The sequence below is a fragment of the Cebidichthys violaceus genome, unplaced genomic scaffold (genome assembly GCF_023349555.1).
Source record: "Cebidichthys violaceus isolate CVI_PGR_0920_01 unplaced genomic scaffold, fCebVio1.0.p SCAF_20, whole genome shotgun sequence".
In the NCBI taxonomy this organism is placed as follows: Eukaryota; Metazoa; Chordata; class Actinopteri; order Perciformes; family Stichaeidae; genus Cebidichthys; species Cebidichthys violaceus.
This window is the reverse complement of record NW_027176373.1, coordinates 4,963,086-4,979,103: the sequence shown is the minus strand read 5'-3', so window position 1 is coordinate 4,979,103 and position 16,018 is coordinate 4,963,086. Positions and strand designations below refer to the sequence as shown.

Here is a 16,018-nt window from a genome sequence, read left to right as displayed (position 1 = left end):
ATGGGTATCCAAGACTTTTAATATGCTGGGCTCTTAGAACAACTGATATAGGCTCTATATACACAGCTATACATAGATAGTGAAACATTTATGAAATATAGAGCATTTCAAATTAGAAAACTGATCAAATACTCCAATATTTGAATAAAAAAGTATTTTTTAAATTCAAAAACACTATATCACTTCTATGTATCACTCATGATGTTCATTGAATCAATAGACCGAAGATTGGACCTTTTTTGAGTGTTTTAAGCTCTTTCTATGCCCTTTTTAGTTATTTAGTTTAAGGTCAAATACTGCTTCAGACTCTCTGTTCAGGGCTGTATCTCAGCCCCCCCTTCTCCGATTTTCACCATTGAGACATCCTTCGAACCGTAGGAGCCAATAGAATTGCCTGGAATTGAAAGCTAGATGATTGACAGCACTATTAGCCAATAAAGCTCAAAAAGGTCCAGCTCTGAAATCTGATTTGCTGAGCTTCCAACCCTCCCAAGAATCCGAGGAGTGTCGGAGAGACACGAATCGAACGGATTCACACGGAGCACCAGCAGCTGGACAAACATGAAGTGGAAGTACGGAGATATTCCATTTTTTCGCTGAGATTCGACCAAAAGTAAGTACAATATTCGATGAAAGCTGTGTGACTTTTTGTGTTCGAAGCTGAATATCTCTGCGATGGTTTACCGGAGAGAGAAATGGAAACTATGTCCGTAATCTCCGTCAGGCGCTCGTGCTTTTTCATGCTGCATGTTCGTAGGTAGCACGTTGCTAACGGAGTGTAGCAGCCTTTTTCTCCGGTCTGTCCCAGTCATATCGAGTATGATTTATGATATTTTGTTATTTGTTTGCTTGGCTGATGGGAGATGTGTTTGTCTCATGTAGAAGTGACCTAGTTCATGTTGTTCCCAGGACGCTGAGGTTTCTGCAGAACTATAACATCACTATATTCGTTCTTCGTGGGTTCTCTGCCAGTTACTTTTAACACAAAACTCTGTAAGTTTTGATGTACTCTGCGTCCAAATGGGGGACCCTCGGGTGTATCAAACCATCTAACTGTCAATGAATATTGCCCGAAAATGTCGGTTTAAGGATTAAAATTTACCAGGCCCTGCACCGAGGATAAATAAAAGTATCTAGGTGCATGACCTTTTGACAGCACTCTATTGAATAGTAAATTATGAATGAACTTAGCACTGTGTCCATGGTTCACTTCAAATATATGTGATTACAAGAGGGATACCAGTGATAGGTGATGGTTTGGCTAAAGCTAAAGACTTCTGCCAGTCAAATCTGCAGCCATTGATTATCACAATTTAGCCAATCTATGAAGAAGAAAAACCTACTTTAAAGCTGCAGTGATGTAGAGAAACAGCTTCAGCCTCACGGGGAAACTGCGTGTTCATTTCTTCCTACAGGCCTCAGTTTATAGTAAAAGACAAAAACATCCTACGAAGGAGAAATATTTTAGTGGTGACATAGGGGCGGAAGTTTCAAGGTATGCTACTCCGTTTAAATCCTCTACTTAGTGTGAGATATCACAGACCGACAGCAGGGGGCGCCCGTGGCAAGTAAGTGAACCTCCCGCGTGCCCATGTTTCTCAATGAGCTTATCAGGATACTGTGACAAAGTGTACCAAGGTGGACACAGTACCGTCACCTGTGCAGTAACATGCTCCCCAGTTCACTTATATACTGTAAGAAGAGATAACTTTATGAATGACCGATGTTAATACATATAGTGATAATATATATATATATATATATATATAATGTTGGTGTATTGCATTAGTTTGTATTGTACATTATAAAGGGTTGTTTTTATGTAAATTAAGACATTTATCAAAATACAGCAATGTATCATCTCAAAATAAAGGAACATAATCATAAATAGCATGAATGAATAAGCAAACTGTGGTTATTACAGTTATAAAGCAGCTAATATACATGGGTACAGAATCACATGAATTAGCTGTGTGGCTTTTCACCTCAAACTTTGTTGACATGAGTGTCACAGACATTACTCATTTTTTCTTTTATTTAACCGGTATGGCCCCAATTGATGTTCAGGTAAAAGGCTGATTAAGTTTACATACAAAGAAATGTATCACAAATCATCTTGTTAATTAGGCTGCCACTGCATTTTTTTTATTTATGTTGTGGTTTTAGCCAAAATAGAAAGCTAAGAAAAATTAAATGCTCTAGAGTAAAATAAATAATCATGATATAAAAAGCCATATTTTTTTCTCAGACAGGCTCATTCTGAATTCCTAAACATGTATAATTAATTGCACCAGATAAATCTTTCAAACCAATATTTCAACACAATCTGAATCTGGTGTTAGAATACAATACATCTTATTTATCTGCTTCCTGCCTACCCTACCCTTACAACCCAAGTATGAGGAGCCACAATTGTAACATTAACACAAACAATTTAATATTAACATTTCACTACGGTAAGTATGTCTTGCCAACACTGAAGGATATTAATGTATTCTCACTCGTATGCCACGGTACAAGGTGGTTATTATCAGAAATTAGTTTGACTTTGATATGCATAATGAATTTTAGTACATTTTATCTCTTTTTGTCATGATGGTGATCATTATTTTTTATTTGTAGAAGTAATAGTGCAGTTAAACGCTCTGTGGTTGGCTAATCTTGCAGCGCACACTCGCAATCTGAGTATCAGTAAAAAGCTAATACTGACTGCGTTCTGGTAGATAAGACACAGCCGGCTGATCAGAGTGTGAAAACCATTTACGGGCTACACACATATACTGTGTGTAGTTCTGTGCAGCAGCTCAGATGTTAACACAGACACCTCACAGCAGGACAAACCAAGTCTTTGCTGCCTGGAAAATCTGTTCTGTGTGTGTTTGAGTTTTACGCGTTGGCTGCATCAGTTTCCTCCCACAGTCCAAACACTTGTGATTGAAGTGGACTTCACTGTTGAATTGCCTGTAGGTGTGAAGTGAAGTGTGACTGTGATTGTTTATTAATCATTGTTAGATTTGTAATGGACTGGCAGCTTGTCCAGGGTGTTTCCTGCCTTCTGCCCAGTGCATTCTGGGAGACAATCCAGCCTGTTGTTGTCACTTCCAACTGTATTTGGACACACCAGCAGGCTAATATTATCTACGGCTTAATTTTAGCTAATGCAGCTATTATTTGACTATATTGACTTCAACGACAACATCCATCCATCTTTCAAACTTCAACTTTAGACAAAAGGTAACTTTACAAAAGGCAGTATATTGATGAGGAAACCAGCAGGAGAAAGAACAGGAAAATAAAACAGCAACAAGCCTTTCTGTGAAGTACAGGAAAGTACTAGTTTTTATTCCTTCATAATCAAACTTCACAAACAGCTTGAACTTGTACAATACCTCAGAGAGTGAAAATTACAAAAAAAGTGCTGGTAACATTTACAAAAATCATCCTTACTTAGCAACAATCAGTTTATTCTTCCACACTTTTTTTAGTCTTTTGTATTAAGGCTTAATACTTCTGTATAAAGTATATGCAAGATAAGTCTTCACAGTTTTTCGAAAAAAGTCACAATATTATGTAACATAATGAAGCTTTTACGGCTATTTTCTTTATAATAACAAATACACATCACTGGTAAATATATGTGAAATACAGGGCTTATTGTAAAATGGCAAGTAATGATACTGTTTGCTGAGATAAATTGATTCCACACACTGTTATAGGAAAGTTTTGACATACCATTGCTATAACTGAAGGAGGAGTAAAATAAAATGATAAGCATAAACACTTGGGAGATCGCCTCCAAACTTTGGCACATCCCATGAAACAATTTCACAAAGTCTGAGATTTATTTTTGAAATCATAAATATGGAAGAATAGCTAAACTGGCATAAAGTGAAAACATGCTGTGTAGTAAGGTGCTAAATCAGAGATATTACATTGCCAGCCTTTTTCCCCCCCACATGGACTGACATGAATAAGGTGCATTTGTAAGACTCGAAGCACGTAGGCCTTTCTTAGATGTCGACAAAATATGTAATAAATACAAGTTTTCAAAAACAACCTAAATGAATTTGACCAATAGTCTTGAGGCGACCTCGTATACTCATGCATTCCCATGGATTCAGAGAAATGAATATCTCTACTGCAGTTGTGTAACTCTCTAACTGTGGCATGTGAAAGTAAAAGCTGTATTGTATTCATGGTATGTGTTATTTGCTATTTTTTTTATTTTTTTCATTTTTTTTAACTGTAGAAACTGTGACAAACTTGATGAGTAAGGAGATGGAATTGAAAACTGAATGCAAAACTAAGCCAAGATATATTCACAAGATCCTCTAAGCTGCACTGGTTTACAGGTCAACAGATGAGAGCTCTAGCCCTAGACTTACCAATTTCACCCTCATGCATACTGTACGGTTAAAGTGACGCAACAAGCTTGCTTAAATAGTCTACATCACAAAAGCAATTTGGTTTTAGTGCAAACACAATTGGCTGGCTTCAGCTTCTCAATAATAACAAGCTCACCAAGGAGATTACAAGAAGGCACATACTTATGCTTCCTCTAACACGCAACATATTTAGACAAACCGCAACATCTTTCAACAACACCACAAAGCGGTGGAAACAGGAAAGCTACTACATCCAGATAAAATGGTGAAGTTTTGCTGTTTGTGAATTATTCAAAAATTTACACGTATCCATCAACAAAATAATGACGTTAAGGTCAATAATTACTGCTGTTGTGAAAGACCTCGTTGAAAAAGGATGAAGTATGGTACATTTTGGTGGACACAGATTCTCTACATACGTAGCCAATGATGCTGTGTTTTATACGACAAAAAGGTGCATTTGGATTTTTTTTTTCTTCAGTCTAATAAGTATCATTATTTCACTTTAAAGCATTATTTTTTTTGTAACATCCCAGTAAAAAAAGCACTCAAAGTGACCAAATATGCAGAGAAGACGAGTGTTTTTACGGGAAAGGTGTGCACGACAGTGGACAGCTGGGTTTAACTTTTGGTATTTGTGTTTATCTTCAAATGTGATGAAAACAATCAACATTTGACTCGTGGAAAATGATTCCTTCCCTCATACATGTCGTCTCTGACTTTCAAAGCTGCTTGATTTGTCCAAAACAATCACAGGAGGAAACAACAAGTTTTAATGCCGCTCAAATCTGGACACCAATACTCAGGGAGAAGTGAAACCCTTCTACCAACAACATGTGGATGTGCATTTAAAAAAGCGACCGATTTCTGTACCTTTGAATACAAAAGCAAATCAAAACTTGTCAAATATCATCATTTACTCAGCATGGGCGACAACTATGGTTCAAAAATGTGTTGAGTGATTTATATTGCTTTAGATAGAAGACGACCAAAATAAGTCTAGTGCAAATCTCTTTTCTGGTTTGAGAAGTGGTGTTTGGGTTAATGAGACTCAACTGTCATATCTGCTCTACCACAGCAAGAACATACCGGGTGATTCTGATAACTTCATAGCTGTCAAGTGGAATCCCTTTACAATGTTTCTGAATATTTAAGAGAGCACTCTTTCTTTTTCAGAAGGAAATGGAAAAAAAACAATAACTGTCACCAGTAGATGCTGTGCAGCAATTTGGAAGGAAAACCCTAATAAATATTTCCTATTATATATATAACCCATCACCCAATGAATGCAATTAAGTAGCACAAAGGAAATGTCATAACTTCTTACATCTGAATGACTCCTATTTTGAACGGGAGGATGGCGGCCATGTTAAGTCACCCTGCCCTGTACAGCTGGGGAGGATGTGCTTCTCTGTCAGCTCACATCTGTGCTAACGGGTGTTGTCTGTGCAGTTATGTCTGTCAAATACATCTCTCAACTTGGAAATGTTGGAAAACTCACTCCAGTCCAGTGTTTGACAAATCATATTATAAAAACGTCCTTGCACATACATTAAAAAACAAACGAACTTTATCCCCTCTTTCAAAACAGCAGTCAATACATTTCAAACAAGCTTGTTTCATAACAATAATAATAAAATACAAACCAACTTGGAGCATAAATTATCAAAAACAAACTGAAAACACATTACTGCAGCATATATTTCAGGGTTGCTTAGTTGTGATGTTAACTACCTTTACTACACAGCTCCACTTCTGCCAAGTTCATAACTATACAGGAGAAGTATTTTTTTTAGGGAAATAATAAAATATCAAGCTAACTTAGGCAAAAGAAAGCCTAACAAAATATACACATATTTATAAGCACATCTTATAGTTCAACTCAAGTGCATGTTTACAAAAAGCATCTACATACAAGATATGGCAGCAAAAAGCCTGAAAGCCGGATGAAGGAACAAACCTAAGCTGCTTTTAATAGGGCGCATGTCATCTCTGATTTCTAATGCCAATGTTTGAGAAGTTCTGTCTTCGCCCCGGGTACAAAACATCGCCCGAATTACAGTAATTAAGTTTCCTATTTTGAACACACAAGATGAAAAATATACAGCAGATTCACCTTGAATTAGACCTTACAGTAATAAAATATTGTCAGATTTAGCCAAATGGTTTACATTCCGCTCGCAAGTGATGTGTTGTCCTTACAAAAATATATGTCATCACTTTCATAAATATTTGGACCACGTTGTGATATTAAAATGCGTTTTACAGTTTGGTTTTTAATTTATTTTTTATCATGTAATGATGGCTGGCTCTGATGCTTTTTTTATTTTTTCAGTGAACATGAACGACTGTAATATTTGCTTAGAGATCATGAACACCTCAGCTAGATTTGACTTGAATTGCTGAGACTGAAGGTATCATTATTCTCTTTCCTTTCTTTTTTGGCTTCATAAACAACCTACAAATATGTGCAAACTTAACAACTTGGTCCATCTCAAGTATAAATGGCTAAATGTACTCAAAGTCACAATGTCAAATTAGTATTTTAGGGACAGCCTTGAAATATTAGACAGTGCCAATATTTGAAGAAAACTGCTATCACAAAACTATTTCAATATAATCCAATGTGAAGGTGAACAGGTCTACACTGATTCGCTAAATGTGTGTATAGAAGACATAACTAATGATTATTATGTTTTGTCAGAGGAACGATGCAACACTTACAATCTTACACATGTTTTAACATGCGATAGTTTACATCACAGCTACTGTGTCAGATTCATTTTTATGTTTTGTTGCATTTCTTATAAAAAAAAAATCTATTTTGGTCTACAATAGGCAAAGGAACACAACCACAAAACTATAAACAACTGATCAAGTGACAAAAACAAAGATGCATTTTCACAAGCACCCGGCAATGACAAGAAAAACAAAGAAAAAAAACAACTATAGCAAACTAACCCAATCGCTTAGGAACCCCACACACACACACGCACACGCACACGCACACACACGCACACACACACAAAAGAAATGTTACTTTCTCCATCAAACTTAAATTCTCTTAACCCTTCTTTGGTTTATGAAAACAAACATTGTCTAGTACAGTTTTTTTCTTTCATTTGACTTCTAATGATTAGCGTGGCCCCGCTTTACAAACCACCAGCCTCCTTTAGGTACATTACAGTGCTCAAAGTTTAAATCTAAGTCTGAGTGTCCATTAGGACAGACTATGTGCTGGCTGAGACAGAGACCAACATCTTTTTTGTTGTTGTATTTTATGTCTCTGCACTATGAAGGAGAGACCTACATAGAGAAACAGAGTGATAGCATAGTGCATGTTGTCTATAGAACCGGCCCACACAAGCTTTAGCTGTGCTCAAAGCGTATGAGATTTGTGTTGAAGTTACAGCGAGAATAGATTGAACGACTTGAGGGAAATATACATTATACTAAACTTTGATGTAATGGGCAATGTTTGCTACTACATGACCAAATACACAACAGATGTGTAAAACCGTTAAGTGCCGGAAGTCCTCCTTATTGTTAGGATAGTTAAGTGTGGAAAATGAATGCCAGACTACGAGTAGGAATGCTCTGGACTTGAACAGGAATGCATGTTTTTAGTTAACGCACTTTAAAACGAATTGTCTTGTCGAGCTGGACTAAGCCACAAAAAAAGAAAGACTACAGCGACTGAGAACACAAAGAGGCTCAATGTTTCGTCTTCTGAGGCTAAAGCGTGCCTTAGTCTCCTCCTCATTGTGAAAAATTAAAAATTAAAAAGATACAGAAAGCCTGTTATCGAGGGACATTCAAAATATAGCTTGTGCTCCATCAAAAACAAAGTTCTCCCCTACCGGAAAAAAGCTGTGTAGACAGGACTGCATGCTTCATCTGGACTGATGGATGGTAGTTACCTGATGATGATGATATCTCTTAAAAACCTCATCAGGGTAGTGTGATAACTGCATGTTCGTAGAAAGCGTCATAGTTTATATACTGTAGATGTTCTGTTAGCTTAGTTTAGCTGTGTGGTACTTTAAAATCTGAACAGCTGCTTCACCGTTTCTGTGTAAAGCTCAAAATGAAGACAGAATCTGGATGTTTGGCGGTAAAATCTGAACAGATGCTGTTTGTGTGACGGCTGGATGACAGGGACTAGCGTTATCACATTGCCTATACTATTGTTAATGCTTCATTTGAACATTAAATGTATATGAAACTAAGCCTTCAAAATGTGCATTTGTTAATCATAGCTGTTTTCTCCTATTTACTTGAAAACTATGCATTATGGAGGATTTAAAGATTCAAAATATAGACAATCACTTGCTTTTGGTATGATGCATGTTTTGTAATATATTGTGTTTGTATCAGTTTTGATGATTTTTAAAAATATAAAACAATTTTCAATTTCTGTTTGCCTGCTTTCGTTCTCACATCTAATTTAACAATAGCGGTACAATTTAAAAAGTGTCTTTTTTCCCTCCTAAATTTGGCACAGTAAGTAGGCTGGAGAAGGTTACAGAGAAAACTAATTAGTCCACAGGGGACAGAATAATAAGCCATCCCAACACCTTTTATCTCGCAGCCACTCAGTCCTGAAACTTGATTTATGCTTTTTATTCCAATATATTTTCTGTTAGTTTTGTTTCCTTGTTGTTAAACAAACCACTTAAAGACATTTGAATGCTCCGTGAGTGTTCTCTGTTGCCAAAACTTTCAATTTGTAATCTCATTTTGCCTCCAAGTAGTTATACTGTAAGTATAAATGACCCGTTTCTTTTTTTCACGCTGCTTGCCCTTTACAATTTCAAGCTGCACGTAAGCAACAAGGCTGTCAGATAAGATAAAACTTTAATGATCCTTGTGGGGAAATTGGGCATCTACTTTCATGTGTAAGAGTCATCAGGGTCAAAGGACACAAATTGCCAGTGGAGGTAAAAACCACCCAGCTTGTAGGTATATCAAAACCTGACGAATGGCAATATCACCGGCAACACAGTAAAAAAAAAATCCAAATATTCGACTTATATATGGATTTTTGTTCATTGCGGCAGACAGTGTTAACTTAACCTTTTCCAGTTAATGTGTGGCACCCTCTGCTGTGCACAAAGTGCCACTGCCCTTCCCCCCACAAACATACAGTACAGTATATGGCTTGTTTGCAAATGGCAAAAACTGAAACTAAAAATGGCATGTGTAATATGCCAAACAGCAATGAGAGAGAGCAACGTGAAAAAAAAGGTCATTCAATTCTGAAATGACATAAATGTCTGGGGAACCATCTGAACCCACTAAACCTATTAGTACATTTCATTCAAAAACGTGAAAATGTGATCGCATTTGATATCTTTGAATCCTCCAAGCTGTATAAATGTAAGATAAAAATAAAACTTGCAGATGTAGCTTTTACTGTATATGAATAGAGCATTTCAGGTATTTTAAAGGGTTCTCTTAGGATGTACTCACAACCACCAGGTCTTAGCAGTAATAGTATAAATAGTATTTATTTTAATAGACCATTGTGTATATACTGTATCTGTGCAATGTAGGAGAGAAAAACTATGAATATTCTGTATAGTTGCTGTATGTACTGATAGGCACTTGATAGGCATATCCCCTATATCCCACAAGATACTGTATACTCTAGCTGCAATTATGTCTTTATCAAACTATCTGAAAATGTATTCTTCATCTGTGTGGAGATGGTGATACTTAAATATATATAGTATATTTGTAAGATGTCATCTATTTCACTCTTATGTGTTCTGTAGAAGGCCCAAAAGAAAAATGCAGTTAAGTATTATCTGGATGTTTTCATGCGTTTTCTGTATTCTACTCGTAACTTTGTGACTTTATTCAAGCTTAAATAAAAAGATCTGACTTAAAAATGTGTGGAGACAGACTGAAAGACAAACAGGAAGACCGACGCATGCTTATCAAAATAAAATGAACCTGTTCCTTACTCAACATGACCCTCACCATTACTATCTTCCGTTTCCTTGTTTTCATCTCAATGCAAAGCATATAAGCATATATAGTACACTGTGAAATATGACTCAATAACTGACTATCCTTTATCCATTTGCGTGAAGCTATGCATGTATAAACAACACCACTATGATCACCATAAAAAAAGCAGGAGGAAGTCTGAAATTAAGAAGTATAACGATGAATTAAACATACTGCAAGAAGGACAACAATGTACTGTAGACCCTGTGTCTCTACACTAGATAAACAAAACATGAACAGTAATATATTTGAAACACAATACAAACAGCTGCAGGCTCAAGGCTATTATCTACTTCTCAATATGTTTTGTTCTGGAAAATATGCGAACACTTTGCAAACATAAAGTCTAGACTTTTTTTTTTTCAAACTAACAACTAGAAGAAGCACGATTGAGATAAGGACTTATTTTTATGGATAATGTTGCAACTTTTCAACAATTTTTAACCAACTTTTTCTGCAACACTGAGAAAAGAGAATTAAGCACCACCACGAGTAGCTGAAGCAGTATAAGGAATATATAACTATGGACAGTGAAGAGCGTGTGATGCTAATGCAACAGGGGAGGGGGGGGAAAGCCTGGGTATGCTAAAGCACGTTATGACACACTGGAGAGAAGGTTCCTCCCCATCCAAGCCCGGTCTGCTATCAAACACCTTATGATACAAGAAGTCAACTGACGATTGGACGAGTTATTAGCCCTCATCCGGATAATGTTGAGATTGGCTACTTTTGTTATTCCAAAAAAAAGAAGATAGAGAAACAATTGATAGTGTAATTCTGAAATCAAATAGTTCAAAAAACCAACATCGAGCTACTTAACCTACTATTTAGACCAATGATACCACAAAGCTGGTTGTACTCATCTAGCTACAGTCAATAGTGCATTTGATATATGTGTTTACACAAAATATGTAAAAATTTAGGTGCCATGAAGGAATGCTAGATTACTGAATACACACATTACACTGAAACAATTCAATTCATGTCTCTGCCTTTGCTTTCAAAGAAGTGATGATGTTAGTTTGGCAGTGTTTAACTTGGTACTGAACAGACAACAACACCAACATCATGAGCTGTGTGCCATACATGTGGCAGTACTGTTGGAAAGAGATCTCGGCAGTTGCTTACATATTCTATTTAGTGCATTGTCTGTTAAGGCATGAGATTACCCTCCACGTGCTGTGTAGAGACAAATATAGCACTAGCATGCAGCAATATTGCCATCCTGGCAACAACAGCTACAAACAGCAACCATACAATTTAGGCGTATATGCACACCAAAGGAGACAGGCCTAATCAAATGTTAAATAATGTGCTACTTTTACTGAGGACTCACCTCACGCTTTTTCAACTTTTTTTTTTTTTTTTTTTTTTTTTTTTTTTTTTTTTTTTTAGCTGGGGAGAAACCAGAATACAGAATGTCTCCAGGTCTCACATGCTCATCACTTGACTTCACTTCAGCTGACTCCACAGGGATCAGAAATCTAGTAGCAATTATATGAAATTTCAAAAAGCTAGGATATAACTTCTCCAAACGGGTTCAATGAAGTACAACAGTACTTGACCTATAGGCTTTCGTCAGATCTCAGAACAAATGTTACCGGTGCCGTGTTCGCCCAAAAGGTTTGGAGAGCTGCTTCTCATAGTACCTGCGCTGCATATTGCAAAGGAAGCCCTACAGTTCAGATATTCCACTTATTAACAGTTTGATTAGGCTAAATACCACACAGACACTCACAGACATACAAACACTAAGGAAGGGACACAACTGTGTACAACCGACAGACAGATATCAAAGAAGCTGCATTCCATCACCTCCCACACCTTAAAACCCACAGAAAGTTGTTCTAGGACACACATATCATTTATGTTACACACACACACACACATTTTAAATGTATTACTATTAATAATACAACAATAGTTATTATTATCATTACCTCCGCCAACGGAGTTGGACGGGAGTTGTGTTTATTATTACTGTTTCACTGTTAATGTTGTTTGGCTTGGATGTTCTTGTAGGAAAATTCTGTCTGTTTCTAAAGAAATGCGATTGATTAACTGTTATAGGGAGCTGACTCCATAAAAGAATGAATTCAAAAGGTTAAAACATAGATGAGCACACATCATGGTACATATTTAAATAAAAATAAATGCTTGCATTAACACGGCACAAGGATATACTGTAGGTAACTGCAAGCGATAACAAAAGCCAAGAACCACTGAATTACTTAATGAATAAATTGAAACAAAGCTATTCTATTACATGTGAACTCTACAACCAAATGTTAGATTAAAAAAAAAAATCCTCTTTTCTAAAACTATAATATCTCTGTTAACAGTAGTGCACTTATTGGTTTAAGCAGTGCAACATATATGCAAGAAAATAATGCAGTCCACTTATCAAGATTAAAAAAAAATGTTTTTTTTTCCTTTGAAATTGAATAAAAGAAAATCATAGAAGTTCATTTAAGGAAAATGATTAAATATTAAGCACAGGCATTTTAAGAAAATGTGCAAAGTAGCACTTTTGTTTTTTTTGAATCTACAGCAGGTCTTTTTAAGACCACTGTATGCAGTTTGTTATTCTTTTAACAATACAACTACGAAAGTGTTCGCTCATATAAATGAGCGAATCCTCCAGATTGCAGTTGCAGGCAGTTGCATGTGTGTGTGTGTGTCCTATTTCGAATAAAAAGCAATAAAAAACTATTCAAATATTAGAAATGAGCCTTACGTGATGTGATGCATGGATGACAACTTTTGCACACTAGCTTCCAAATCTATACTGTACATGCTGTGTCTCGGTTTTTTAGAAAAATCAGGAATGTATACTATTGTCTAGAAAGTCCATCTGAAACTTGTGGTATATCACGAAACAGTGTGATTTCAAAAGAGCTACTTGTTTTGCTTTGAGACTGCATTTCCTTTCATAACGTTGCACGCCATTTGAGCTGCCATTAGAGCCAATACATAAAGAGTTATGCATTTAGCTCCCACTTGCTGAAATAGCTTTGCAATAGTAATGAATAGGTTGTTCAGGGGTTTCAGGATCAGGGTGGCATTTATTTCTGATTGATTCAAATTAAATCCCTCCCTCTTTAACACTGTTCCAATCAACGACAACCCTAAACCCCCCAAATATTATAATCTGATTATCAAATTACAACCATGTAGGCTGATCAATAACAATAATTAAAGTTACAATTTTAATCTACATCCCATAACAGTCAGGTGCAAGTTGAGGAGCAGCAATTATGAAGGAAAGAGTTTAGTCGCATATGCCAGCCTGCCATAACTGTGAATGTGAAAGGCTAAAAAAAAAACATCAGCAAAAGAATCTTTCTTTTTTTCTCATGTTTTGAAATGGAAGAGGTCTACTAGCCTTAACAGTCTTTTAGGATATTAGTGGCAGTGTATGCAAATGAGTTAAACTCCAAACTTCAGAAAAAAAGAAACATTTTTGCTCAAATACTGTCTCATCAACACACCCTAATTTAGTAAACGTAATCTTAACCATCAAAATGCATGGAGAACAATTACAAAACATATGAGAAATATTTGTCCCTGTCACCACCGACAGGAAGTTACATTTCAGTAAAATGATTGAAATTGGTACCTTGACAACAGCTGCATTATAATCCCTTAATACCATAGGAATAAATAAAACCCAGTGTCAAATTAACTACTCTCCTTTTTTATTTTACATAAGAAGGCAATCTTGTGACCATCAGTATTTTTTTAGAGGGAATATGTAGCCCAACCCCAGATGATTTTTTTGTTATTGTTGTTGTAAATTATACCACAGTAAGCTTGGACATCTATAGTTTCCAAACTGGTCAGTATGGGTTCACAACTGCCATGATAAATGTTTCATGGCAATGTACACACACACACACACACACACACACACACACACACACACACACACACACACACACACACACACACACACACACATACAGACGAAAAGACAGACACAAGCAAATACACAAACGCTCAACATATATGCACATGTATATTCATTCAGACATATCTACACTAAAGGTGTGTTTGTGTGTATGTGTTTCTTTCGTAGGCCTTTCGGTAGTGTTCAACACATAAATCAATATTTTAGGAAAGCATACATTTAGAGGCCTGTAGTTAGGATCCATCCAGTAGATCAATATCAAACTACTAAGCCTTAAGGCCACCATCTTTTTTTTCTTTTAGAATAACAGAAAAAAAAAAAAGAAAAACAATAATTTTTTTTTTGGGAAACTTAATGTGCCAGTGTCTATACTCATTACTCTTCATACCTCAAAATAAGAAAAGGAAAATCTAGTGCCATTTTATTTGTCATTCTTTTTGAAAGAAGTTTATCTATTAGTACTTATCCATCGGAGACATGCATTCGCATGTGGTCATTGAAGTGCTCCATTTGGTCGAACTTGGCAGGGCAGACGGAGCACACGTAGGTGGTCCCTTCTTGGCAGCTCGCTTCTGCAGCTACACCCACTCCTGTTCCAACCCCAGCCCCTACTCCAGCACCTCCGCTCACTGGCATGGCGAGGGCCACCACTCCAGCTCCAGGCTCGGGGACAGCCATAGGCATGGGAATGGAGACCGGGCCCGGGGTACCTGCGCTCCCCGACAGCCCTGTGATGGTGCTGCCTGTGCTGTGCAGGGCCATGTGCCTCTCCAGCAGGGTCTTGTGTGAGAACTTCTTCTTGCAGATGTAGCACTCATAGGACTTCTCTCCACGGTGCAGCCGCATGTGGACATTGAGAGAGCTCTTCTGGGTGAAACGCTTGTTGCAGATGCTGCACTGGTAGGCCCGCACCCCTGTGTGTGTCACCATGTGTTTGATTAAGTAATCCTTCAGGGAGAACGAGCGCCAGCAGATGCTGCACTGATGAGGCTTCTCACCTGGATGTACATGCAAGACAAGAGCATTAAGGGGGGGGAAGAAGAGAGACGTTTTGAGGATGAGGTTGACAAAATATGGAAGAACTTGTGCAGCAACATTTGACGCCTGAATACACCAGTGATACTTTTTCCAGCACAGGGATTAATTAAACCTCTATTAGCTTCGTGATGATACTTGTTCAAATATGTGCTGTATGCTACAGCTTCCTGAGAAAAGGTGTCCTATAATGTAGCTCTGATGCAGTAATGGTAACATGTACGCCTTGATATTGATATCTTATGAAAAGTAAAAAATTGCTGAAAAGACGATGAGGAGGAATTTGAAAATCACATTTTTAATTCCTATACGATCACGAACCAAATAATTTATGCTCCTATTTGATTTGTTCAGACGTGAGCTCAATTTACATAATTATTACATTCTTGTCTGTGAAATATTAAAGTATTAATCATTGCGTAAAACAAACAGGTAGAGGAAGAGACTGACAAATCTGTGAATAGGCAATTTATATCATGCAAGTTAATGAAGTCCTGTGTATCTACTGTTTGGTGCTGCACTGAATTAATGTGAAGCTACCTGTTTTGATTTAATGAAGCCAATATTTTATACTTTTACTTTATTACTGTTTTTCCTTTCATTTTTTTTTCAGATCTGATCAGATGTGTATTGGTGTGTCCACTGTCTTTTAGCTTTTTTGAGCGTGTATTGT

The 16,018-nt window shown here is 36.8% G+C and overlaps 1 protein-coding gene across 1 annotated transcript in view; it reads right to left on the bottom strand.

Annotated features, from left to right (window-relative positions):
- Window positions 1-3,321: 3,321 nt before the first annotated feature.
- Window positions 3,322-16,018, bottom strand: part of zbtb20 (zinc finger and BTB domain containing 20) — a 32,479-nt gene continuing 19,782 nt past the window's right edge. The window contains exon 4 of the mRNA XM_068715780.1: window positions 3,322-15,308. Coding sequence (XP_068571881.1) covers window positions 14,773-15,308 — 536 coding nt within the window. The 3' untranslated portion in view covers window positions 3,322-14,772. The remainder of the gene's footprint in view (window positions 15,309-16,018) is intronic.